Raw genomic sequence first — 27,342 nt, 5'->3', positions numbered from 1 at the left:
GGGAAACATCCCCCTTCGGGTAGCCCTTCCCAGGGGCTGAGCCTCCGGGGACATGCGGCAAGGAGAGGGCGAGAGACGGGGCTGTGCTCCAGGGTGCTTTTATTGTACAGAGAACGAGCAGGAGAACGCCCCACGCGGGTAAGAGGGCAGGAGGCGGCAGCTCGAGAGCCACGCAGAACCAGGGACCACAGCACAGGAACCCACAGCGCCGTGGGGCAGCACCTACGGCGTGTGCGGCATGGAGAGCAGTTTATTGCACAAAGGACAGCAAGCAGCGGCTGTGGGCATCGGGCCAGTAAACAAGCGGCGTGGGAGCGGAAACCTTCTGTCAGGGAGCGGCGGGAGGATCCAGCCTTCCAGCAAGTGTGGCAACAACGTGCACTAGACCGGGACAGGTGCACCAGACAGGACCTGTCCCAGCTCCAACGGGCACACAGTTGCCCTGGGCAGGAATGGGAAATGAGGGCTAAATGGGAATGGGCTAAATGGGAATGGGCTAAATGCCCTGGTACGGCTGCAGTAGGAAGAAGTGGCAGTGGATGAAGACAGCTCAGACTTAAGAGGTAATGCCTTCAGCTCCGCCTAGGGAGGCTCCACTCCATTGTGGGCCAGTGGCCAAAGATGGCCCCCATGTCCCAAGGCAGACAGTTTTTGGAATTTGTCCTCTCGCCAGCAACACCTACATTCAACACCATAGGCTTCAATTTCAGCTCCATGGCACTAGCTTGCATCTGGACAATCTCAGTTCACACACACTGTGCTCCTGGGGCCCATTGGTGGGAACTGCCTCTCTACATGGGATTCTCAGATGAGGGTTCACTAGTCATGTAAGATCCCCTGTGCTAGTAAGGTCCTGAGAGGGAATGTTTGGTGCATGGAAGGGACAGGATCCAGCTGCACAAAGACAGGATGAATTCCCCAGCTCAACATAGCCATGCACCAGTTTATTTGGATTAAAAATCAGAGTCCAGTAAGTCACAGGACCTCAGGGACACTTGGTTTAGAAGGACAGAATGGTTTTTGAGTCATCAGCTCTCAGATTTCTCTCAAGATCTCTGTTTTCTGGTGTCACCAGAAATGTGGTTGAACAGAGCAGAGAGGGATGCCCCACACCTCCACATGAGTGGGATACTGCAGGGCAAGCCTCTTGTCTTACGGCTTTGGGACACTGAACAAAGATTGCAGGGAGGGCTGCTGGAGGTATAGGGCTGGACTGCTGGGCTTAGGACAGGAATGGGGCAAGGCAGAGAGCAGTTTTCAGAGGAGGTTCTTACTGGGGAGAGGGGGGCGTGAGAAATTGTTTCACCTCCAGGTATGAAAGTGAGACAGGTTTAAAAGAGGGACACTGGTCTGCCCCACGCACTGATGCCACTGTGAATTACACCTGAAAGGAGAGAGTCCCAGATGGAAAAAGCGAAGCCAACAACGGAGCAGAGTTTGGTAGTGAGAAGTCCTCAGAGCTGGTTATCAGAGGACAGCTTTGGTGCTGCCCAGCCCCAGGCTGGGATGATAGAGGAGGATGGAGCCTGCTGGCAGCAGGGACTGGCTGAGGAGTTTGGAGGAGCACACCAGAGCAGCCCTCCAACTCAGCCCACCCAGCTCCCTGCCTGCTGCTGCTTGGGCCAGCAGCCAAAAGCCTCACAAAGCCTTCTCATGGAGAAATGTGTGTGGAGAAGCCTTTGGTGCCTACACTGGCAGGACGGCATTGCTAAGCATTTGCTTCCTCCAGCATAGATAGGTGCTGGGGTTGATGGAGAAAGGATGGACAGCAGGGAAGAACAGCTGTGACGAGCAGGAGCCAGCAATTATGTCCTTGCTCCACAACACAAGGTGGATTTGACTAGGCTTCTACAACTCATTTACAAGATACATTCAGCAGCGGCTTCAAGTGCTGTGGTTGAAGTATTCTGCTTGTTTCTTTTCCCTCCTCATCTTCAACTGGTGAAGAAGGGAAAGCCACCAGCTCCAGGGCACCCCTTTGTCTTTACTTTGTGACTTGATGGATGGCATGAGCCAGGTAACCCACGTTGCCTGATGTAACTCCCGCCACAGAGATGCGTCCATCCTTCGTCATGTAAACTGAGAACTCCTTGATCAGCCGCTCCACCTGGGGTGAAAGAGCAAAGTTCAAACTGCAGGCCAACCTCTGCTGTGTCAGCAAAGTGCAAATTTACCCAGCTTGCTGAAACTCAAAACAAACTGGCTGCCAGCAGACAGGGCATCCCACTGCAGAGTACCCTGTGTCAAGAGAGATGCTGCTCAGCTCTCAGGCCAAGCAGCAACACTGCAGATGTTCAGCTGGAAGAGTCACCTCATTTGAGCTGACCTTTAAGGTCACTTCAGAGCAGCACCAAGTGACTGCTTGCTTTGATAGACATGACAGCTACATTTACTTTCAACCTCCCCAAGTACAGCAGGGAACAGAGCAAGCCGGGGTTCTCATGATGTGACAGTGCTTAGGACTTGGAGGATGTTCCTTCTGAATAGGAAGTGCTTACAAGGGCTCATTTTGGCATGTGCAGTCAAAAACCTGCTGACAAGGACTGCAAATGACACTTTGAGATCACTGGAATTGTGTTTACCTGCTCAGGCTTCAGCCCTGTGAAGCAGAACATGCCGATCTGGTCAGTGATGTGCTGCCAGTTGTGGGAGGATCCCTCTTTCTTGAGGTTGGACACCAGCTGAGTCCGCATGCTGATGATCCGGTCAGCCATGCCCTTCACTTCTGTGAGCCTGAGGAGCCAACCCAGGAACCATTCAGAGCAGGGCTGGAACACACCAGTGCTGCTCTCCCCACCCCAGCTATTGAAAGTCAACCTCTCCACCTGGAGGGGCTCCATAGGGGGATGCAGATGAGCATGAAAAAGTAGCTCCAGCTGGGGAAGCTGCTTCTTTCTCCTGATACCCAAAGGTGACCTCTTTCTATTTATTCCATTGCTGTTGGACACTACTACTAGAATATAGACATTTTTCACATCTGAAAGCCACGGGTCAGTAGGATGCCTCATGGCAGCACTATTCAAACCCAGATAAAATAGTATCTACAGGTAAACCAAGAGTGCAGGGGTAGCATTTGCAAACAGGCCCTGCTCCAAAGCAGCACAGCTAAGAAATGTTTCTGCCAGGGCCTGGATCAGGCACAAGTGTCAGGCTGCCAAAAGAACACAGCCCCCAGTGAGGCCACAGCACACTGCCAACCTTTGTTCTGCCAGGCCAGCTGCTGGGAGGGACCCAGCATTAAGGGGCTGGGAAAACAGCACAGGCTGATGCCAGGAATCAGGCTTAGGACATGAGGGTTACATTCCTGGGTCTCATTCCCAGGGGACTTATGCTTCCACTTCCCCCCCATGAGACACACTACATGGCTACACCACCTCAGACTTTTAGGCTTCTTAGATAGGCAGCTCCTGCAGCCCTCAATCCTATGAGAGCTTTATCCCCTCCTTTACAGAGTTTTCTTTCTTGCTAACACAAGGAAAACCTGTTTGTGTCAGGTTAAACTGACACCAGCTGATGCCAGGACATAAGCAGGGTTTTTTCCAGAGTGAACATGGTTCTGACTGTTGCTGAAGCTAAGAGCTGCCTGTGACAGCAGCACACAGTAAGCACAGCACAAGGCTGCACAAAGAGACCTCACTGTCATGAACATTATAGATTTCTTCTTACCACTCCTTCCGTAGGTCAGGGGTGTTCAGGATCATAGAGGCAATGCGTGCTCCATTCACAGGTGGGTTGGAATACATGGGGCGGATGAGGATCTTCAGCTGTGATTCGACCCTCTTGGCTTCATCTGCATCACTGCAGATAACTGTGAAGGCACCCGCACGCTCTCCTAAGAGAATCACAGAATATCTTGAGTTGGAAGGATCATTGAGTCCAGTTTTTGGCCCTGCACAGAACAACCCCAAGAATCCCACAATTCCTGTGTCTGACAGCATTGTCCAAACACTCCTTAAGCTCTGTCAAGCTTATGCTATGACCACTTCCCTGAGAAGCCTGTTCCAATATCCAGTCACCCTTAAGGTTAAGCACCTTTCCCAAATATCCAGCCTAAATCCTCCCTGACACAGTTCTATGTGGTTCCCTTGGGTCCTGTCACTGGTCACAGAACGCAGATGCTGCCCCTTGAGAGGAAGTGAATGCCTGTGATGAGCTCTGCCCTCAGTCTTCTCTTCTCCAGGTTGAGCAAACCAAGTGTCCTCAGCTGCTCCTTGTACGGCTTCTCTTTAGACCATTCACCATCTTTGTAGTCTCCTTTGGACACCCTCTGAAAGCTTTATATCCGTCTTATAATGTCGCACCAAACACCACACAGCTTTAGTGGATCCCTGTTCTCTACCAGCTCCTAAAGGGTTATTCCTGCTCAATGCTGCAGGATTAACACAGGCAGTAGGAAAACACTGGCTGCTAAACCTTGGAGGTATTGGGATCCCACCAGCAGCCTGGATTAAACTATTTCCTCACCACGTGCCCTACTCACCGTACAGCCCCATGTTCTTAGCAAAGGACTGTGACAGGACGATGTTGATGCCCTGCTCGATGAAATACCGCACAGCCCAGGCATCCCGGTTGATGTCCCCACTGGCAAAGCCCTGGTAGGCCATGTCAAAGTACACGAGGAGGTTTCGTTTCTGCCGACAAAGATAGAAGAGAGTGTCACAGAAGCTGAGCACCCCTCCAAGGCGCAGGGCTGCAGGCTGAGAAAAGCCATGCAGACAGCAGTCTGTCCACCTGCAGCAATTCTCCTCCAGAAAGAGCGCTATTCCCCTTCATTCACCACAGGGAAAGCAGCCCAAAACCTGCAGCTACCCAGCACACATCAAAACAGCAGCTGAAGATCCTCCGGGGCATTTATGGAATGTGCAAATCTGGCCCAGAAAGCAGAAGTAAATTCAACAGTAATAAAACAGTCTACTTCAATGTCTTCTGTATCATCAGTTTCCAGGACAATCACCTGGTAACACTCTAGTCAGCTAGGCAGATACCCCAGATACACTGCCCCTTAGAGTTACCCTTCTGTAGGCCACAGAGATCACTTTGCTATCTACCAATTCTCAGGACCCTATTAAGGCAAGGTATCTCCAAGCCAAATTTCACCGGCTACATGATGGAGCAGCAGGAAGGAGGAGAAGGTAGAACTTGTCCCTATCTATTTGCAGCTGAAGCTTGCAAGGAGACACCAGGCATGTGAGAGATCTTTCAGCATTTTTCATACAGCAACACTGGGTGCTCTGCTCCAGCAATCACAGCTCATGCTTTCAACCCTGCTGCTCTCCTTTCAGGTCTCCCTACTCCAGCTTCCTGGAAAGGTGCCAACAGAAAGCCCAATGGTCAGCTAGAAGCCTTCTGGGTACATTTGGCTGGTTCCTGTCAGGAACATGACACCCATCCTGGCTTCAGGGAAGGGAATAACCTTTAGAGAAGTGAAGACCAGGTGCCACCCATGAAAGGCCAGAGATGAGGTTTTCCCAGGAATGGCACAGTACCCCTGGGACATTGCTTACCTTCACCATAGCTGCCAACTCCTTCCATTGTTCCTGCCGGGGATCCACCCCAGTGGGGTTGTGAGCACAAGCATGTAAGAGGATGATGCTCTTCTCTGGAATTTTCTAAGGAAGATGTTATAGGGAATGAATCATCGATGATATCTGAGCACTCTCCTCAGCAGATGAGACAGCTTAGATGAGCTCTGTGAGGCTTCTAGCCTTGATTTAATGCCTTCAGCCATCATAGAATGATAGAATATTCTGAACTGGAATGGACCTATAAGGAGTCCAACTCCTTGGCCCTGTACAGGACAATCCTGAGAACCACACTATGTGCCTGAATTGTTCAAACACTCCTTGAACCCTGGCAGACTTGGTGCCATGACCACTTCCCTGGGGACCCTGTTTGAGTGCCCAACCACCCTCTGGGTGAAAAATCTTTTCCTAATATCCAGCCTAAACCTCCCCTGACACAGCTTCATGCCGCATCATCACATATAGGGTAAAGTAGTATCACCACCCATTTCCCCACATGACCTCCATTCTTCCAGGCATGGAAGGCAACTCACAGAAATGTCATCCATGGCTCCAGAGAAGTCAAGGCTGCATGTCTTGGGGTCATAGTAGCGATAAGCCTGAAGTTGCATGCCAGCATCACGGAAAATGGGAGTGTGATTACCCCAGGACGGTTTGGGTAGATACACATCACGGCTGGCTTTGAAGAATCGTTGCTGGTCAATAGAAAGACAAAGTGTTCAAACAGGTTGTATACATTCAAGCAGTTAGAAAACCATAAAAATTCAGCTCTGGTCAAAATACGTCCTTTCCTTCCACTGCTGGCCAGGCACTCACCAAAAAGTTGGCACCAATTCGCAGAGATCCAGTCCCAGAAATACCCTGCACGGTAACATACTGCAAGAAAAGAAAAAAAATATCTGAGTCTGAGCAGCCATGCTGTGTTACAGAGAGAGCGCAGTCACCATGTCACGACTGGCAGCAGCACACCAAAACAGGGACAAGGGGCTGGAGGGACCATAGGGATCAGCAGCTCCAGCTCCAGAGCAGGGAGTTGGGATCACTGGCAAAGTTAAATCCCCTCCTTGGAGAGCACCGTTTCACCCCAGCCTTCAGAGGACGCAGTGATCCTTGGGGCCAGCCAGCCCACAACTCAGAAGCATCAATACCCCACCGGTTCTTCCACACTTGCTGAGCACTCACATACCAACCGTGTGTCCTCCCTGCCCCCTGTGCCCTGGCCTCTCCTTACCCGGCCACTCTTGAAAGCCTCACTGTTTTCCCCCAGAGCCAGTTCTGCGGATGCCCGGGTGAAATCCGCTAGTCCCCCGATGGGCAAGTACTCCTTATCCATCTTCTTGGATGCTATCATGGCCTCCGCCTGGAAGAGAGGATACAAGCTCAGCAAGGAAGGCATCATCGTGCAGAGAAGTGATGGACAGCTGAAGGTCACTTCTTTGCACATTTGCTTGCTCGAAAGGGGCAAAGGTTGGTTTACAGGAGTTTCTCTGCAGGGTTCATTCCAAGCAAGGGGCAGCAGTAAACATTTCAGATAAAACCCCGAAGCCACCAGAGCTCTCAGTGGGTGACAGCGTTGGTACAGTGGAGCCACGGAAACCTGATACCAGAAGAAAGCACCACTTCCAGCCCATTACAAGTCAATGCTGCCGCACGAGGACACGCATTTCTTTGCCCAAGCAGGAATTGTCCTGCAGAAAAGCAAGACTTGAGTGTTACTGAGAGGCAGATATCATCTCTCCGTAGGAGACATCCCCAAACCAGGTAGGGTAGCAAACCTTTTGCAGGGCCTTGTCATGCTGGAAGTGGCACAGACCCTGGCAGCATTCACATACCACCATGAAACTGTCCCTTTGACACCATCCAGGCTCCCTGGTTGTGACCCAGCTGCACAGAGAGAGGGAGGGCAAGGGATGGCTTTAAACCCCACACTGATGAGACACTTGGAAAAGGCACTCTCCCTGCACCCTCCCTGTCAGTGCAGCCAATCAATGCATATGTCAGCTGCCAGCTATTTAACAGCCTATTTCTACCCCTAGAGCCCTAAAAGACCCCATAATCCCTTCAAGGGCAATGTCCACACCCAGCTCCCTGGGCTGGAGTTTTAGACTGGCTTATGGAGAAACTGGTAGTATTGGCTCAGCAGAATTTCTAAGACTAATCCACTAAGGGGCCAATGTCAGCTCCTTCCTCCCTTGTGGGGTGCCCTAAAGAACACCAGCCTGTTCAAGAAACACCTTGAAGTTCAGAGAACAAGTGCATTGAAGGGCTCATAGATGTCAGCAATGAGTTAGTTGCCTGAATGGGAACAGGACATGTATTTTCTGTTTTGTCCTGTACCACTTAACAGCTCTGTCATGTCTCAAAAGCATTAGTCCTGCTAAGGGAGATATCCAGGAATACTGTCCTGCTCTGTTAGAGACAGAGCTTATTTTAAGGATCAACAGACAAAACTTGCTTAGTGACCTTCCCCTTCCCTGACTTCCTCAGGGTACCTGGCACCTGGATCTGGCCCTGCCCAGCAGTCAGCACCCAGCTCACCTTGCGAACACAGTTCAGGACATAGGGCTTCCCGTTGTCATCCCGATATGCCCCCACTCCCAGGTTCATCTTCTTGGAGTTGGTGTCACGCTTGTAAGCTTCTGTCACCCCCAGGATGGGGTCGGGGGGACCCATCTCCACATGGGACCACCATGAGCTAAAGGGAGAAATGAGAAACTAAGCATGAGGCTTGAGAACTGGGCAGAGATGTGCACCAACAGAAACCCCCAAGGGAAATCTTGTCTTTAAACCACTGAAAAAGGTACAAATAGTGTTCAGAGAATTATAAAAAAAAACAAACCAAACCATTTAAGTCACACTGTATATTGCAGAATGGGTGAAGAGCCTCAGTTCATTGTGGCTGAAGATAACTGACACCCTCTCAGTCATTAGCATGTTGAAATGCTCCTGTTTGCCTTATGTGCTAACACCACAAAGAGCCCAGGAAACTGAAGCCTTGAACTCCCATGCTCTGGACAAGTGCCCAGAGCCTGCACGTGGGATTGCACAGGTTATTCCCCTCCAGGGAACCTTGGCCAGACCCAGGCAATTGCACAAAAGCATGAATATGGAGTCTCTTCCAAACCCCTGGAAAGGCTGTAGTACATTAAAACTAATTTGTTTTGCTCCCAGTATTAGCTGATAGAACAAAAGTATTTCCACTCCTTGCCCTACAAACTCTGCCTCCCCTGGTGTTGTAGACAAATGCTGTTTTCCAGGAAATCATAGAAGACAGTTTGTTCCCTGTGTGACAAGTGACAAGCTCTGATGTGAAGACCCTTCCCCTGCTGTCAAGCACAAAACCTCCCTGCATCAGGAGGAGCTTTGTGTTTCCCCAACACAAGGAGCCACATGCCTCTGCCCAGCTGGCAGCACACCCTGAAGATGGAAAGGCTCTCTTAATGTCAAGGGCAGAGCAGACCATGCTATAAAAAGAAACCTGTTATTTCCTTTGGCCACAGTCTCCGGCCTGTCCCATGTCCAGGCTTTGCAGGCCTGCAGACAGTGCAGGAGTAGCAGTGTGGTGTTTTTTAACCTGCCTGGCAGAGGGATTTGGTTGTCATAGCCCGCTCCTGAAGGCACTGCATGCACTCTGAGCGTCCTGACTCACCACACAGGTGCCTAACCTGGTCCCCCAGCTCAGTGGGGAACAAAGGGTGCAATACAAAATAGATTGCATTTATCTCCTGGAGGAAAGAACTCAAGCCTTGATTGCTGAAGGAGAAACACAGAGACAGAGAGACATATCAGCTTTGCCAGTTTTGCAGCCCCAGAAAGGCTACATCATCTGATAACAAGATCCTTTCCCAACTTGGGAATGCTGTCCTGGGGCTGGTCCGTGCCCCAGGCAATGCAGGCAGCCTGGAGCCAGCCCAGGGCCAGCCAGACCTCCTGCTGAGTGTGTAGGGCAGACTCTGTAGGCAGATACAGATCTGTGGGCAGTGGGGCCAGGCGGGTTAAGGAAGCTCTAACTGATCAGCAGAATTCATAAAGTCATCTTTCCACTCTGTCCCTGTTTTAGGTCCATTTAGGCCAAGTTTCCTCACTACAGAAAAATTCTGCACTCTCACATGTACGTAGATTCCATCTCATGGAGCCTTGATCATTTGCCCTCTTCAGACTAACCGTTCTTCCCCTCTGTACGCTATTTTCAAATTTTAAAAGAAGCCTATTACTCCTTTTGACAGGCTTTGAGGAAGAGGTAGAGCCACCTCTAGGTAGTTTAAAAATGGAAGATTTGCTTAACGTTTTTTAGACCACCAACTAGTCTTAATTACCTCTTAAGTATAGGATTAGCTTGGAAAGGAGGATGAGTCGGAGATGCCAGCAACACACACCCTCCAGAGAGGGACCGGGGCTGCAGCCAGTGTGGAGGGAGTGACCTGGAGAACCAACCTGAGCAGGACACGTCAAGGGGACTGTCAGGGCAAACTCCTGCTGCAGGTTCAGGCGGCTTTGGACAAACCCCTCCCAATGGGTTCCTGGCAATGGAGAGGCAGGGAAAGAGAGAAACTATGTGCAGTGGTGTGGTTCTCTTCAGTTTACCTGGTTTAGGATTATTTTGGTATCAAAGGCTGCAGGAGCCTGGCCATCTATTTTAAAGAGCTGCTACTTTGGAGATGGTGACAGCACCTTCTTTCTGCTGGGCTTTTCCCCAAGCAGCTTACAGTGTTTGGAGTATTTAGGTCCCAATCCTGCTAAGGCTTAGGCAGGTCACTGAGCTCTAACATACCTCAATTAATGCTGATCCTGCAGGCATTTACCTAAGCTACAGCACTTCAGAGAGTTAAGTACTTTTGTTCTGAGCCGGTTTTTGTGTTGGCTTAAGGCACCGACACGGTAGGTTTAGGGCTTATTTTCCTGTTCTCAGCATGAAGGTTTCCAGGTGAAACAAAACTCTGGTGTTTCCAGGGAGGTGAGCTTGCAGGGAGACAGGAGAAAAAAGCCTAGGCTGAGTTGTCCAAACACATTAGGATACCAAAGAGATCACAGAGGCAAAGCTTTCCCAAAGGGGTTTGGGGAAAAGAGATCTACTAGGGGTCCAAGGCCACAAACCCTAACACACTGCTACCCCCTGTTACTGTTGTTGTCCCTGCACTGCCTTGTATTTTATTTTGAGCAATTAAAAGAACATTTGGCTTGAATAAAGGTCAAAGCTATAAACTGCACATCTCTGCCAGGCCAGAGGTATTCAGTGCAGAAAACTAACCAGAGGTAAACTTAAGCTGGGGTTGAGCTACTCGAGGGATACTCAATGTAAGCCAAAGGAAGCACATTCTCCAGCTACAGGACTTCCACAAAGAAGGCCCAGTCAGAGTTTAGATGCTCATCAGAGATCCAAATAGTCTCTGTACTCTTCAGCCATGCTTGTCTTCAGAGCTGGTTTAATGTACAACTGCAAGAGCAGTGAGACAGAGAGGGTGGGAAAATGCACCAGGAATTGCATAAATTTGCAACGTTTTTCAAAAATATATATGGGACTTCTGCCTCAAGTGCACAGACCTAAGAAGTGCTTAAGGACTCAAGCCAAGCCTGGAGAGCAAGCATTTACAAGCCCAGTGAAGGTTTCCTGAGGTACAGCCACATAAGAGACAGGATTTCAGAAGCTTTGCCAAAGCCCCCACAGCAGTTCTGCAAGACAGAGCAGAGTGAGAGGCCAAAGGCTGTACGTAAACCACATTTAAAGCTAATATTTACACAAGAACAATGCCAACAGGCTGCTGGCTACTACAGGGCCTTTCAAGCCTACAAATTCCTTGCCCCAGTGAGCTTCGGATAAGCTTTCCACCAAGAAAAGCTATTTAAATAGCTGTCTTGTGATACAGCAGAGCAGCAGACTGAGTTATCGTCCTAATTAGCATTTATGTGTCAATGGAGCCGTTTTAACCATTTCGTATCTCTTAACATTTGTTCTGCTTTCAGAAAGAGCATTCTCAGCACAGATTAATGATAGCAGCTGGAGCACCACATTGTATTGCTGAAGATAAGGAAACAGAAACTGCTAATCAGTGCTTGGCTTCCCATGTTGCATAATAAGCCACTATTCCTGAACAGAAAAAGGGGGCTGTGCACAGAGGCTCCTTACTTAAAAAACTTAACAACATCTTTTGGGTGACCTCAATGCAATTTGGTAATTTACAGTTTGCTGTATAACAAGCTTGAGAAAAGCAAAGCTTATGCCAGCCTTTCACAGGCCTGCTATAGTCCATGGGCATAAAACACAAGTTCTAGACAGCTGCTCTTCTGTCCCAGCTGAGAAGAGCCAGAAGGCTGGCTTAGAAGCAGTAGTGACTGCTGGAATAGAGATTTAAAAAAACCCACTGCTTTCCTGCTCTGATGTAGGCGGGAAACTGTTTCTTAGAGACTTCCCCACTAGTGAGGGCTAGTAGTCAAAGGGTTTGGGAGAGCACCAAGGCCTCATCCAGATTCCTCTGCACACTCTGCTTCTGGGCCATCTGATCTCAGTGATGTTCCCAGCCCCGTGGCTCTCAGGTCAGCTGTACTCTGTGGAAACTTGGATGTTCTGGGCTTTTCACACAGCTCCAGCAGCACCCTACATTTTTCTATCCAAACCTCTGCTGACCAGAGACAACAGAATCCAGAGCTGCCAGTGCAGGACTGGTCCTCACAGAAACACAGTCATTCCCACTCTGTTCCTGCTAGGGTTTGTACCCCTGAGAGCACAGCTCTAGCACAGCCAGCACTACTCCCACCCCATTCCATGGATCATGGGGTCACTGCAGACCTGCTGCACCGTGCATGATCCCACATGCATGAGGCCACTGCACAGTGCAGAGGACCCTTTGGTCCCACTACACAGGGCAGCCAGACAGCACCACCTCAGCCCCATTTCACAGCACACAGAATCGTGGAATGATTTGGGTTGGAAGAGACCTGAAAAATTACGTTGCTCAAACCCCTGCCATAGACAGGGACACCTTCCACTAGACCAGGATGTTCCAAGCCCTGTCCAACCTGGCCTTGGACACTTCCAGGGATGTGACAGGTACGGTTTCTCTGGACAACCTGTGCCAGGACCCCACCACCCTCACAGGGAAGAATTTGTTCCTAATATCTAATCTAACCCTGCCCTCTGTCAATTTAAACCCTTTCCCCCTTGCCCTGGCACTCCATACCCTTGTCAAAAGTCCCTCTCCAGCTCTCTTGTAGCCCCTTTAGATACTAGAAGGCCACAACTAGGTCACCCCAAAGTCTTGTCTCTTCCAGGTTGAATAACCCCAGCTCTTTCTCTCAGCCTTTCCCCACAGAAATGGTGCTCCAGTTCTGTGATCATCTTTGTGGCCTCCTCTGGACTTGCTCAAACAGGTCGATGTCCTTCTTGTGCTAGGGTCACAAAGGTGGATGCAGTGCAGCAGGTGGAGGTCTCAGCAGAGCAGACCAGAGGGGCAGAATCCCCTCCCTTTACCTGATGCCTACACTGCCGGTGATGCAGCCCAGGACACGGTTGGTTTCTGCGCTGCGAGCGCACATCGCCTGGGCACGTCCAGCCTCTCATCGACCACATCATTCGTGCCCCGAAGCACACTGTACATCACTAGCAGCACCGCGGTCCAATCAAGGCAAAGGGTGTCCCCAACCCGTCGGTCAAGGCACAGGGTGTCCCCGACCCGTCGTTAAGGCACAGGCTCCCCCCGGTCCCGTTTCCCGGGGCTCCCCCCGGCCCCGTTTCCCGGGGCTCCCCGGTGCCTACGCGCCCTCCACGGCGGCGCCTCAAGGGCAGGCGGGGGGCGCCGGGCTGGGCCGCAGCCAATCAGAGCGCGAGGACCCCCCCTCCCAGCCAATCCGAGCGCGGTCCGTCCCCCCGGCAACCCCCTCGCCCAGCGCGGCGTCAGCCGCGGGCCGCACGGGGGGACTCGCTTCCCGCAGCCTCCCCCCACCGCCACCTCGGAGCGGGGCTCAGCCGCGGGAAAACCCCTCCGCCGACACCGGCGGGCGGCCCTAGGGGCTGAACCACCTCTCAGCCCTCACCTGGCGCGGGAGGCGGCGGCGGCGAGACGCGGGGCGGCGAGGAGCCGGCGGCTGTGCAGGAGCGCCATGGCGGCAGCGGCGGTGGCGGCGGCGGCGGGCGGGCACTTCACACCGCGGGCGCCGGCTGAGCGCTCCGCCCCGCGCCTGCGCCGCCGCGCGCCGGGCACCGCCCGCGCTGCCCCCTGGCGGCCGCTACGGGTCGGTGCAGCTGCGCCGCTCGGTCCGGGGCTGTGCTGGGCTGTGCCGGGCGGTACTGGGATATGCAGGACTCGACTGGGATGTAGTCGGCCATGCTAGGCTGTATTGGGCCATCTTGTACCAGGCCATACTGGCTGTACTAGGCTGTCCTACACTATACTGGGTTGTAGTAGGCTGTACTGGGATAGGGAGGCCTTAACTACAACATGGGCCATACTAGGTAGGCTGTGCTGGGCCATCTTGTAGCAGGCTATACTTGGCCATACTGGGGCATACAGGATGGTACTGCACCATACTAGGCTGCACAGCGCTGTACTTGAGCTGTATAGGACTGTACTGCACCATATGGAGCCATACAAGTCTACACCGGGCAGTCTTGGGCCATATAGTGAGCTATACAGGATTGTAACACACCATGTGGGACTATACAGGGATATACAGGGCTGTACTTGGCCATATGGAGCTGTAAAGGACTGTACTAGGCCATACTGGGCTGTATGGGGCTGTACTTGGTTGCCCTGTGCCATTCTGGAGTGTAGAGGGCCATGTGGAACTGTAAAGGTCTGTACCGGGCTGTGCTTAGCCACACAGGACTGTACAAGACCACACAGGTCTGTATAGTGTGGTACTGGGTCATACTGAAATGTATTGAGCCACAGAGGGATGTACAGGGCTGTACTGGGCCATGCTGGGCTACGTGGGGCTGTGCTGGGCCATATAGGACTGCACTGTAGCGTATTGGGCTATACTGAGCCATACTGAGCTGTGTGGGATTTTCCTGGGTCATAATGGGCTGTACTGGACTGTACATGTCCAGATGGGACTGCACTGCACCATACTGGGCCATACAGGCCTCAGCTGGGCTGCACTGGATAGTACAGGAGTGGGAAGGGTTGCACTGTGACTCTGCCAGCATCAGCACCCTGAGACTGGTTTCCAAAACTGGAAGTGGGGGAAACAATCCTTGAGATGTCCCAGAGGCTTTGGCAGTGTGTGGGAGGGGTGAATGGAAGGGATAACTGGGAGGTACAGTGTCCCCACCCAACCTGCCTGCACTCTGCTCCCCAGGGATTTTCCAATGACCCTCATTCCATAGGGGCTTTCCCAAATGCTCCATCTCTCTTCCCCACCCAGCAGCCATGTCCTCTGTGGGATCAGAGTGTGGGGATATCCCCCTCCTCCCTGTCACCCCACAGCCCACCATGGGATGGAGAAATAGGGGCTTCACTCTAGCAGTACTTGAATTTATTAGTAAACTGTTCTTTGGTAAATGATAAAAACTCAAGAGACCAAAGGAATGAAAACAACACTCCCGCAAAGAAAAAAAAATAATGTCATTAAACAAACCAGGCAGATGGGAAAAAAAAAAGTTTTCCCCCTAAATGGGATTTTAGCAACCTACAGCAAACCCAAGAGATGTTGGGGGAGCTCTGCAGTGATGGGGGCTCCCCTTTGTGCTTGTTTTCGGGGAGGAGGAGCGTGGGCTGTGTGTATGGGGGTCCTACATGGGGGGCTCATTGCAGAGCACCATCTCCAGTTCCTTGCGGTAGAGTTTGCCCCCGTCGGAGAGGTTCATGATGCTCTTCCTGTAGTTGGTGAGCTGCTGGATGTTCATCTCCTGCAAGGCAGAGGGGGCAGTGGGGGTGGGCATCCCCTTTCTCCCGGGGCAGTACCCCCAGGCTGAGATTACACTCCTCCCAGTTCCAGTGCAGCTTCCCATGAGGATGCGGGGTCAGCACTCGGACCAGCATCTCCTCGTCCCCATGGAGCATGGACATGGAAAGATGCTGCTGGGAGATGGGAGAAGGAACTGGGGGGCTCTGGGGGTGGCACCCAAGCTCTGCCCCCACTTACTTTCTTATTCTTCTCATACAGGTCTTTCAAAAGTGCATCCAGCTCATTCTCATCAATGAAGCCATTTCCATCCTGGATAGTGTGGGAGGGACATCAACAGCAGGAAGGACACAAGCCCTGCAATTCCCCTTTGGACATGGGCATCCCCAGACCCTCACCCAGCACAGCCAGAGGTAAACCCAGTTCTCCTACCCCAAACCAGAGCAGGGAATTGCCCCAACCAAGACCATATGATTTGGGGTTATTTTTTGCCAGGTTATATTTATTTGGGGTGGTTTCCCATGAGCTGGCTCCCTACCTTGTCGTAGAAGGCAAAGATGGCATTGAACTCATCTGAGGACAGCTTCATTCCCTGGGAAGTGACAAGGGAATGAGAGAGGTACCAGTGTATGAGAGAGGGGTTGGAGGTACAAGCAATGGGGGTTGTTTTTGTTGTTATTATTAGCAGTAGGAGTAGTATTATGTTACCTGAAACTTCAGAAGAAAGTTTTCTTGCACAGGCAAAAGTCTGAAAAACAAGAAGGGCAGGGAAGAGCGGGAAGCAGCCAGGAAAAGGCATTCTCTTAAATCACAGTGATGTTTTGCTCAGAAACATGAGTAAATTAAAGAGGAAAACAGTTTTCCCTGGAAGCTGGAGCAGACTCTTCCTAAACATGAGCATTTCAGGTGTCTTTCCCTCCCCTGCTCTTCCTTCTCGCTGCCCGTGACCTTACCGGGACATCTCGGAGAGGCCCAGCTTCCCATCACCGTTCATGTCAAACATCCGCAGCTGTTGGGATACAAACAGTACCCTGTCACCGTCACCTCCTCCTCCCCTGCAAGCCACCCACTTGGGGTGCTGAGACCCCTGGTGGGGACACAGTGCCCCAGGTCCCACTCACAATGGTCTGTGTGTACTCCTGCAGCTTGGGCTCATCGTAGGGCCGGTTTGCCTTCTTCAGCAGGTCCGACAAGAAGCCCTGGGAAGAGAGGGTTTTGCTGGCTGTCCCCATCCCTGACTGTCCCAGCAGGGATGTCCCACTGGCAGGGACCCAGCCCAGCCCACCCTATGCCCACAGCCCACCTTGAGCTCGTTGGCTTCGATGTAGCCGCTGCGATCCGTGTCGTACCTGCGCCAAGCCTGCAGAGGGACTGCCATGAGCCTTTGCAGGGGCTCGTGTCCCCCACTCCCCCCTGACGTGTGTGTGTGTCCCCATAAACCCCCTCTGAGAGTGTTCCCCAGCATCCTAAAGGAGATGGGGCCATCTCACAGCTCCCACTGGCATCACATGCTGTCCCTTGGGGCTAGATGCTTTTGTTCAGCCCCACACCAAGAGTTCAAGCACCTTTATCCTCATGTCAGTATGCAAGACCAGGTTTTAATATTTAATAATATTTAATTGCATCCCCCAATTAAACAATAGTGTCTGCTCACCACCCCCCCTGCCCCCAAGATCATGAGGTGCTCCTCTTTCAGCCTTCCCCTCCACCCAGGGTTCAGTTTCCATGTATAAGCTCCTTCCTCTCCAGGATGCTGCACATTCCCTTCCACCCCCAGCTATGTTTTATTCCCCATCTGCAATTTCTCTCCCACCTGTGTGGGTTCACTCCATGTAAGGACACAGCAAGGTTGTGGGGTGGCCCAGAACAGTCTCGGCTTCGGCACATCCCTTGGGCACTTAGGAGCAACCATGAGGGGAAGTTTACAAAAAAGCCCCAAATCCTTGCCTGGAGGCTGGGATGAGGCACCCAGCTGCCCTGAGAATTATCCAAGGGGTGCTAAGAACTGGGAAAACTCACCACACTCCTGCTCTTCCCTAAACCAGCACTGCCTCCCAGTGCTGAGTTAATACCAAGAGTTTTGGGGAGACCAGGGGAGGTTTGGGCAGTTCCAGCTCCCAGTTGTTTTCCCTTGGTGGAGGTGGACTGAATTCCCTGGAGATCCCCCAGCGCAGCCTGTCCCACTCACCTCCATGAACTCTGAACTGGAGCCCACATGCTGGCGAAAACACAGCAGAAAATTCTCCTCCGTGGGCAGGATCTGGGCCAGCTGTGGGAAACACAAGCATGGTGGAATGGTGGAGGGGAAACATGAGCGTGGGGGTGGAACATGAACAACCTGGTGTTTGACAGGTCCAGCACTGCTCACCTCTGCCATCTCGATTTTGCCATCCGCATTTTTGTCATATTTGTGCATAAACTCCTTCATCTTGTCACCCAAATTGTCCTTCTTTGAGTCCTGTCAGTAAGGAGAGAGGGAATGGGAGCATTTTCCCCATTCCCTGTGCTGGTCTTCTCCTGCTTTCTTCCCAGAGAAGTCCCAGTCCCACTCATGAGTGCCCAAAGGAGATGGGGCCGACATGAGCATGAGTCTTTGGGCACAAGGGAACAAGGGAAGGAGGGAGCAAAACCAGAAGATGCTCTTACCACACCCGCCCCCTTTCTTGCACTTTCCAGCTCCTGGAAGAAATTTTCCAGCTCTTTGCCTTCAATGTAGCCATTTCCTGCAGGAGGAAAAAAATGCAGTAAGACTTTCACAGTGTCAGAGCACAGGAGGAGAGGGACAGATGCTCCCAGGGAACACGGCACTTGTTTTCTCTGCACCAGGACATGGCTCCAAGGCAACTGTGTCAACAAGGAAATGCCAGCCAATGTTGATGCTGAGTGTTACACGTACTGGTGATGCCCAAATTTGCCCAGGTGACACACAGCCATGGACTTGCCCCTTGCACTCATTTGTGGGGCACAGGGGACTTTGTTCATCTTGGTCTTTGCTGCATTTTCTGTATCTAATGCTTAAATCAGATGCCTTAAATAAAGGCATCCCATCCTGTGCAAGCATCTCCCAATCAGGACTCACCCCGCTGTGGGAGCCACAAGGGCAAATGGGGAGCAGAGGCAAGGCACCCAGCACAGCATCCCCCTATCCTGGGTGCAGGATCAGCCCCAGGAAGGGGTGACCCCACTGCCAATCTCCAGCATGGCCAGGAGCTCCAAAAGATGCCTTATCCTGTGTACCTTGCACCTCTTGCTGCCGGTATCTGTGCTGAGGTGTGGCTCCTCTGGAACCCAGGGTATCTGTAGCCCCGCCCTGCCTGTGGGATGCTCGATGGCCAGACGGCTCAGCCAGGGCTCAGCCACACATGGCTCCCACAGTGCTGGCCCTTGGTGGCTTTGGGGGGTGGCTGCTGTGCCTGGAAGCAGCAGGGTGACATCACAGCTGGAGATAGCAGTGAAGACACTGGCTCCATGGTGCTGTCAGGCAAGGTGTCACCTCCCTGCCAGAAATCCTCCCTTCCAAGGACATCTGGACACAGCAGAGGGATGTTGCCCTTTCCCCTGAAGTGCCTGGCTGGGGGATAGCCAGAGCTCTTCCTTGTGAATATTTCCCCCAGGACTGCTCCACATTTCAGCCTCCAGAGGCTTGGACCACAGCTCCCTGCTCTGCACCACCTTCCGCATTATTAAAACCTGCAGGCTCCCCAGCAGCATCTGTTCCCCACTGCTACACAGCAGCTGGGAATAACCCATCCACATCCCAGCTCAAAGCACTGGGGAAAACCCAGGGTACCTTCCTATTTGGTGACCACATCCCAATGGATGAGCAGCATCCTTCCCGGGAGGGGATGAAGGGCTTGAGTGATACTGGGGTGCTGGTGTGAGCCACTGAGGTACTTTGGCTTCCCACTGCTCTTCCCAGGGGCTTTGCTTTTGAGGGTGCAGGAGAACCCCAAGTGGCTTTGAATTCAGTTGGGGAAAAAAGAAAAATCAACAGGAGTTTTGAGCTGGGAAAAAGGAATAAGGCTGAGAAAAGCTGGGGCCAGTAGCTTGGCTTCCTCCAAGCAGCAGCTTGGACAGGTCTGATCCATGTCTGCAGAGCAGTGGGATGTGGAGTGCCATGGAAAATCCCCTCCAGAGAGCCACAGCCAGTCCATGCAGCTCCACCTCAGAGCCTCAGGGCAGCAGTGGCTGGTAAAGTGAGGACATCAAAGACATCCAAGGGGACATCTCTGGGGCATGACAAGCCTTGAGGGGAAGCAGGTCAAGGCATGGAAGCCACATTGAAGGGGTTTAAATGCAGGGATGAGCTTGGGTGAAGTAGACCCATGCACAGAAGAATGAACCCCAGGTCCCTCCATTGGCACAGGGAAGCAGCCAGGGCTGTTGGAGCTCCTGTATGGTGCAGCTGAGCATTGTCCTTGTCAAGGCCACCTTTCCTGACGCCCGAGTCCCTCCTCTCCTGGGCACCTGCCGTGCTGCAGCTCGACAGCCTTGCCCTGCCTGGGGGCCGTGGGCCAAGCTGGATCCGTGCCTGCCGCGGTGGTTTGGAGATGACAGAGCACATCCAAGGGCACAGTGGGAAGCACTGCAGGGAGGCAGCTGGACACCCACATCAGGAGCTGCCCACTCCCGCTGGAGTGCCACCTTCCAAACCCCTTGGTGGCTGCTCCAGTGCCAGCAGTGACAGGGACCTGTGTCTGTGTCCCCGATGCTGTGAGGCTGCAGAGCGGGGGGACCCCAAAATGCAGCCAGGAGCAAGCTAAGCTCCAGTTCCAGCAGCGCAGCTGGGCAGGCTACATGATGCAGTTCCCAGGAGGTTTTTGGTCCCCAAACTCCCTGCAGGAACAGGAGACAGTGAAGGACAGGAGCTTTCCCCTGGGCTGCTGTTCCCAGCAGGCTGAGCCTCCTTCGTGGCACTGCAGAGCTGGAAGAAACTGTTTTCCCACAAAACAATGCTGGTTTTTGCATTTCCCCCCCTTTTTGGGGCTGACAGTGGTAGAAACAGGGATGTGACTCCGTGGGAAGGTGACATCCCCATAGCGGACACGGTTTTTGCCAGCATCCCCAGGGAGAGGTTTTGGGAGGCTGGGGAGCAGGCAGGCAGAAACCAAGCACTCCAGACGTGGAGGGACCGTTCTTGTCACTCCTGGCAAGGGGTGGCCCTGGGGCCAATCTGGTGACTGTGCTGCCCCACTCCTTCCAGGTACCAAGTGTGGGGCACTGCCGAGGCAGGGAGATGGAGAGGACCGAGCTTGGACACTGGGCACCCGGGCAGGGCAAGATGCCCAGAGCAGCACCCAGAGGTGACACCAGCCCCGAGCGAATCCCAGCTCTCAAGGCACCTGGGGGACGTGTCAAGGAGACCCAGGATATCCCAGGCTCAGCTTCCCATGGGCTGAGGGCTCCCAGTGGGGTCCAGTTCTGGGGCTCTCCGTCCTTTCTCGACGGGGAGGTCCTGGGGGACTGATTGCTTCCCCGACCCCGGAGCTTCAACCGACGGGGCTGCGCCGCGGAGACTCTCCATCACCCCGGAGACTCTCCATCACCCCGGAGACTCTCCATCACCCCGGAGACTCTCCATCCCGGAGTCTCTGCATCCCGGGGGCTCTCCATCACGCCAGGGGCTCACCGTTACCCCCGGGCTGCGGCAGTGGAGGCTCTATCCTCTCCTCCGGGATGTCCAGGGACTCTTCACCACCCCCCCTTCAGCCCCGCGCCCCCAGTGATGCTCAGCCCGCTGCCCTCCCCGCCGGTTTTTTGAGGAGCGAAGTGTCCCGCGCGCCCCGGGACTGACCGTCCGCGTCGAAGTGCCGCCAGATGTCGAGGAACTGGGAGGCGGTGAGTTCGGCCAGGTGGAGGTGCGGGGCCTGCTGCGGGCCGGCCATCCCGCTCCCGATCCCGCTCCCGATCCCGATCCCGCTTCCGATCCCGCCGCTCCCGATCCCGCCGCCGCCCGCAGCCGCCTTTTATACCCGCCGCCGCCGCGCCGCCCGCCGCCGCCAGAGGGCGCCGCCGCTCCGGGACACCGGGCGGGCACGGGGGACCGCGGGTACCGGGACAGCGGGACAGAGGGACAGCGGGACGGGGGGACACCCGGACAGCGAGACACCGGGACTGGAGGACACCGGGATATCGGGATACCCGGACAAGGGGACACCGGGACTTGGGGGCACACGGACAGCGGGACACACGGACAGCGGGACAAGGGGACGCCCGGACATCGGGATACTGGGACAGAAGGATATCGAGATATTAGGACACCAGAACATCGGGATACAAGAACATTGGGACACCTGGACATCAGCATACCAGGACATTAGGACACCGGAATGCCAGGACACTGGGATACCGAGACACCAGGATACTGGGACACTGGGAGCAGCACTGGGCACTGGAGTCGGCAGCCCGTGCCCTGACACTTGTCCCTGCCTTGTCACCTAACCCTACTCTCTCACCTACCGCTGTCCCATGAGATCTACTCCTGCCCTGTGTCACCTATCCCTGCCACTTACCCCTGTCCTACATCACCCACCCTGCTTAATGTCACCTACCCCTCTCCTGACACCTAACCGCCCTGTCACTCTGCCCTGCTGCCTCTTCCTGCCTGTCACTCCATTCCTTCCTCAAGTCTCTGCATCCCTTCCTGTGCCACTGAGTCCTACCCCAGTCACCATGTCCATGCCCTGTGTCACCACATCTGTGTCATTGTCCCCCCGCCTCATAGCAGCTTCACGGCTTATGATTTTCTGGTCCTGGCAGGAGGAGCAGGGCAATGGCAGTCCCTATGTCACCACCACCAAGGGACCATGCAGTGGTCACAGCAGGGCTGTCACTTGCACCCATGGCTGGAGCGAGGACACAAAACATGGACACTGCAGCCATCTTTTGGAGGAAAAACCAAGTAATCCTGAGTTCAAGGCTCTGCCATCCCTGCTGGAGTAGGGCTGTTTGGGGGATAGAAGGGATGCTCAGCCCAAATCACATTTCTCACCCTGGCTCCCCTATGCCGCTCACCAGCTCGTTGCAGGATTTTCTTTTCCCAAGTTTTCCCAAACGGCAGGGAAGTTTCCAGGCCCAAACAAAACAGCCACACATGGGGTTTGTCACTGGCTCCAGCGCAGCCTGCCCAGGGGAAGCGTTGCCATGGCTACAGGGAAAAAAAAAATTCAGATCCAGCAAGAAGGCTGAGCTGATGGAAGTGCTTAATTAAAGATGAGAAGGCATCAGGGAAGTTCAGATGTGCACAGAGCAGGGATGCAGTCAGCAGCAGGCAGCTGCTGGGAGTTATTCGGGGCACTGCCCATCCTGCCAGGTGCTGGTGCCTCTTATTTTTGTATTTTGGCTAGAACAGCACAAGGGGTGAGGTGCTCCCTCCACATGGCAAGGGCCTGGAGGAGCTCAGTGCAGTGGAGATGGAGCCACACCTGGGCTCTAATGCTGTGGGAAGCTGAGGCAGGGCAGGACACAGGACCTCAGGCAGGGGAAGAGATGCTGTGCCAGCATCCCATGAGGAAAGGCACACTGGGACACCAAGCAGTGCGATGGCCTTCTCCTCTTCCTTGCTGCACAATGCAACCTTCAGGCACACATGGGACACTGAAGGGTGTCCTGTGTATTCCATTCACATTTCCTGTGGTTTGGCACAGAAATTAGTCAAAAAAAGCCTCTTTTTTTTCCATTATTGCAGCACAATTTTCCCCAGCAGAGCCCATTGCTTTACTGTCCCACACCCTCCAGAGCTGATTTTTCCTGGGGGCTGAGAGGGGACATTCACTGCTTCTGCAGGGCTGGGTTTAGGGATGTGTCCCTAGTTGTACCCAGGCAGGGGAGAGAATGGGCACAGGGACCAACACTGGTTCATCATCTGCTCCACAGGGAGCAGAGCTCCAGCCTGGCACAGGGATGGCTCTGGGTCACCAGCCATTCATGTTGCTCCATGACACCCACCTCTCTGCTAACAAAGAGCCAAGGTTGCTCCAAGCTGGGGCCTGGGAGCAATATTTGGGCTCCAGGTTTATTCCCTCTCTTCTCTGGGGAAATGCTTCCTCAAGCTGCCTCTCTGAAGCAGCTGGTGGTGCAAAAGGGGCTCATTGCTGTAGGAAGGGATTTGCTAAGATTGAGAAAGACTTTTAGAGAGGGCTGTGAAGCTTCAGGAAAGGAAAGCAAGGGGTGGTTGTGCTGCTGTTTGAAGCCATCTCCCCCATGGGTGTCCAGGCACTGGGATGTCCCTTCTGGGGGAGAAAAGGCTGGATGGTTTCCTCCAGCCTTCACCCCTAGGCTGGACATCAGGAAAAGGTTCTTCACCCAGAGAGAGGGTCACAGTAGTCACAGCACCAACCCTGACAGAGTTTAGGAAGCATTTGGACAACACTCCTGGGATGATGGGATCCATCACATCAACACATGATAGGCTTCTTGGGATGTCCTGTGCAGTGCCAGGATTTGGACTTGATGTTCCTTGTGGGTCCAACTCAGGACAGTCTATGATTCAATCTGAACATGCCATCAGGTTTTGGAAAGAACAGACCATCATGCTGCTTACAGAGCCAGGACTTAATTCAGCAACACTCTGAGATCAACCCACAGCCGTGACCCACATCGCTCCCCCCTGCTGCACATTCATCACAGCAGGGGAGAGTTTAGTTCTTTCCTGCAAATGAAATCCTTGCAGTGAAGACATAAAGCTTTTGGAAAAAAAACCCAAACAACACACCACTATAGCAGAATCGCCTTAATTCAACTGCAGGTCTTCAATAAAGAGAAACATCTAAGGGAAATTTGATAACTTCAAGGCACACGCTCGCTGCTGAGCTGAGGCAGCACAGATTTTTAAAAGCTTTCTGATTTACTTTTAAATAGGAAAGAATGCAAAAAGCAAACCTCATGTAAAAAAAAAAAAAAAAAAGTGGGAAACCGAGGCTTGCAAAGGAAACAGGATGAATCACACCATCAGATTTTTTGGGTCACAGGGTTGTTTCTCAGATAACAGCAGAGATCTCTACTTAAACACTCATGATATGGTCCAGCCAAGGGCTGTGGCAGAGGTTTCTCCTCTTAGCCTCAAACTTTTATGTGAATCTCACATGAAGGCATCAATATAACACCTCTGTCTTCTCCAGGAAGGATCTTCTCACAGCAGGACCCTGTGATCTGGAAAGATTTCTCTGGACTGATGAGCAAGAAAAAAGCAAAGGCTGGCACAGAGGATGAGGCAGACTGGCTCATGAATCCATGGCTGTGAGTGAGTAAAGGAGGAGCTGTGCCAGCTCTGCCCTGCACTGACACAGGTGTTCCATGTGTCCCTTTGCCATGGGCACAGCCACGTGCTGGTGGCATTCCCTAATCAGGCAGCACTTGGGCTCACTGCCAGCCACAGCACTGAGACAGCAAGGATCATCATGTCATTTGGGGCTCTTTTACCACTTGCCAGGTGCCCTAGCTTTTCATGCATCTTTCAGCTTATCCCTATGACCACAATGCCCTGGAATTCAGAAGCAGGTAAGTGGCACAGAGTACAGGAATGAAGAAAGCTGAGGTTGTCATTTCAGCCATGGATGTTGCCAGAAACCACCAAAAGCACTACACAAAAGGCAGAGCATGAAGGGAACTGTGTCCTGCTTCCAGCATAGGTGACTTACTGCTCTGGCATTACCACAGCCCACTGATTTTCCAGCTGCTCAGAAGTTAAGTCGAGGTACTTTGGTTCCTAGTATTTTTTCCATAAGTTTGTCAGACTAGTGGGATCAGTAAGAAATACCTGTGCCAAGTTCTGGTCAAATGTTGGTCCTGCTTATCCTGGACTTTGAGTTCTGGTCTCCCAGGGAGGTGGTTCTGTGGGGTTTCCCTGGGTTATCCTCCAGCCTGGGGTTGGGTATAGGGGGAGCAGTTAAGCACCTCCTTTCTTTCTAATCAGCGGCATTGGCACAGCAAACTAAACCAGAGTTTTCAGGATCACAGCAGGTTTTATTTCCTCACAGTTCCTTCCCCACACATCTTGCCCATCTTGCATCACCATATTTCAGACTTTTGAAATTCATCAGCAGTAAAGGAACCCCAAATTGCATTAAAAATTATCTCCAAAGCCAGATGAGCTCACTGTGTTTTGTATTTCCCCTCTCACTTGCAAATGAATAAGATCCTTTCCAAAGTGCCCAGGGCATCTTCCTGTTACCATTGACAGGTACAAAAATCAGGATGTTCATGCAAAGTTTGGGCCGTCCAAGCCAACTCTGGCCAGCTGAAAGAAGAGCCCCAATTTAAGGGCTCAGATGAAATTTAGATTTTTTTTTTTTTTTTTTTAAACAGACACAATTTGCTGAAGATTTAGCTGTATGGTGATTTTCAGGTTCAATTTCAAGTTGCATTTCAGCTGTATTCAGACACAAGAGCATGGTATCTGCCTCCAGTGCAGCTGGAGAGAGGAGCAGACCTGGCCTGCTGAAAGCAGGTGCTGCTGCCAAGCTCCTCATCATCTCAAACCCTGCCTGAGAAGTACCAGCACAACAGCAGGTTTTTTTGGATGCTTCCCTTCACATCCCAGCCCAGCCTGACTCTGATTAATTAATGGAGTTTGCTGAAATCCCAGCCTTAGCTACTCTGTCTGCTGCTAGCTACTGCAAACTGCACAGCTGCCTTCCACTCCCACTTGAGAGACTTTGTATTTACCAAGTATTAATTAGATGAATGTGAAGCACCATTTTCTAGGCAGGAGAAATTATCTGCTCTCTCCCTGCCCTGTAACAAGCTCATACTGGGACAAGTCTGAAAAGAGAGCAGGTAGAAGTGGCTCCTTCTTGCTCTGCACATCTGCCACTTTTCATATTTCTCTGCTTGTGTTGCCCCCCTTGACAAGCACTTCACTCCTGCTTGATCTGGAAACGGAACAGCATTGTGAAAGATGGAGCTGGAGCCTCTCTCCCTTTGCAGACCACCACCAGAACTGTCCCAGAGACTGTCCTGACAGTCAGACCCACAAAATGGGAAGAGCTGCTGTCTCTGAGGGCTCCTCCAAGTGCCAGGAGCTGCTGAACAAGTGAGTCTGCCAGGAAAGCACAAGCAATGAATCTTTCCCTTCCACAAATCCTCCAGACCAGGCTGGGTAGATATTTCTCAGAGCTGACCACAGGTAACATTGCCCAGGAGGAGACAAGGGGGCCAGCCCAAGATCTCCCCTACGCCTGAAGTGCTACCATATAATGGAAGACATTTACAGTGCAACTGTCCCTCCTGGTGGCAACATCTGCACTATGGATACTGCAGCTGACACCAGTAATTGCAGCATGAAAGGCTTCAAGCGAATACCCATCTGGAAAAAAATGGAAGAAATGTCATGGAAGGCTGAAGGCTGTGATGGAGGGCAAGTGTCAATGGTAAACAACTGGTCAGCTAAATTTAGGAAGGCAGGTTGGGAGCTCTCCATGACTGGTTGGGTGTCTTCAGTTCAGACCACTGAGTCAACTAAAAACATCAAGCTATGACAGTGATGGGCTTTATAGAGAACTGCAAGATAAATGAAGGGGAAAAGGTTATCTAATAATTACTGTCACTATTTCACATCCAGCTGCATCCACAGCTCAGCTTGACCTTTGAGGAACAATGAATAATGCACCATTCTGGTGAATGTTCTCCCTTTCTTGACAGACCATCAGCAAACTAGTAAGGGACAACCTCTCCTGTTTGTCCTTTACTCATTTGGTTTGGTTCTTTTGCTTTATGTAAGAGGACCAAGAAAGTCTCAGAAAAATGTCATACCTATTTCAAAATATTTCCCCTGTAATTTCATATTGCTAAAATCCACAAATCATTGATGCTCCAAAATCTGCTACAGGGACAGCAGCCAAGCTCATGTGAAACATGGGATTAAACACATCTCTCTGTCTTTGGGCACCAACAGGAAACCAGTCTGCAGTGCTGAAGCCACCGATCTCCAAGACATCCAGAAACTGATCAAAACTAGGGAGAGATAAACCTGGATTCTGTT

At 52.4% G+C, this 27,342-nt stretch overlaps 2 protein-coding genes across 2 annotated transcripts; both read right to left on the bottom strand.

Annotated features, from left to right (window-relative positions):
* Window positions 1–82: 82 nt before the first annotated feature.
* Window positions 83–13,667, bottom strand: GOT2 (glutamic-oxaloacetic transaminase 2). The gene is made up of 10 exons (XM_053952707.1): window positions 13,551–13,667; window positions 8,061–8,217; window positions 6,754–6,882; window positions 6,339–6,398; window positions 6,056–6,217; window positions 5,505–5,609; window positions 4,481–4,631; window positions 3,667–3,832; window positions 2,583–2,733; window positions 83–2,107 (listed from the first exon to the last, which is right to left on the bottom strand). Exons 1-10 carry the CDS (start codon window positions 13,616–13,618, stop codon window positions 1,985–1,987), a joined length of 1,272 nt encoding a protein of 423 aa, XP_053808682.1. The 5' UTR covers window positions 13,619–13,667; the 3' UTR covers window positions 83–1,984.
* A 1,309-nt stretch (window positions 13,668–14,976) lies between these two features.
* On the bottom strand, window positions 14,977–21,287 carry CALB2 (calbindin 2). The gene is made up of 11 exons (XM_053953228.1): window positions 21,157–21,287; window positions 18,009–18,085; window positions 17,731–17,820; window positions 17,551–17,631; window positions 16,666–16,722; window positions 16,484–16,561; window positions 16,316–16,371; window positions 16,071–16,110; window positions 15,901–15,954; window positions 15,603–15,674; window positions 14,977–15,366 (listed from the first exon to the last, which is right to left on the bottom strand). Exons 1-11 carry the CDS (start codon window positions 21,245–21,247, stop codon window positions 15,250–15,252), a joined length of 813 nt encoding a protein of 270 aa, XP_053809203.1. The 5' UTR covers window positions 21,248–21,287; the 3' UTR covers window positions 14,977–15,249.
* Between the last annotated feature and the right edge of the window lie 6,055 nt (window positions 21,288–27,342).

This window comes from Vidua chalybeata, chromosome 11 (assembly GCF_026979565.1).
Source record: "Vidua chalybeata isolate OUT-0048 chromosome 11, bVidCha1 merged haplotype, whole genome shotgun sequence".
In the NCBI taxonomy this organism is placed as follows: Eukaryota; Metazoa; Chordata; class Aves; order Passeriformes; family Viduidae; genus Vidua; species Vidua chalybeata.
This window is presented reverse-complemented; position numbering and strand designations above follow the sequence as displayed.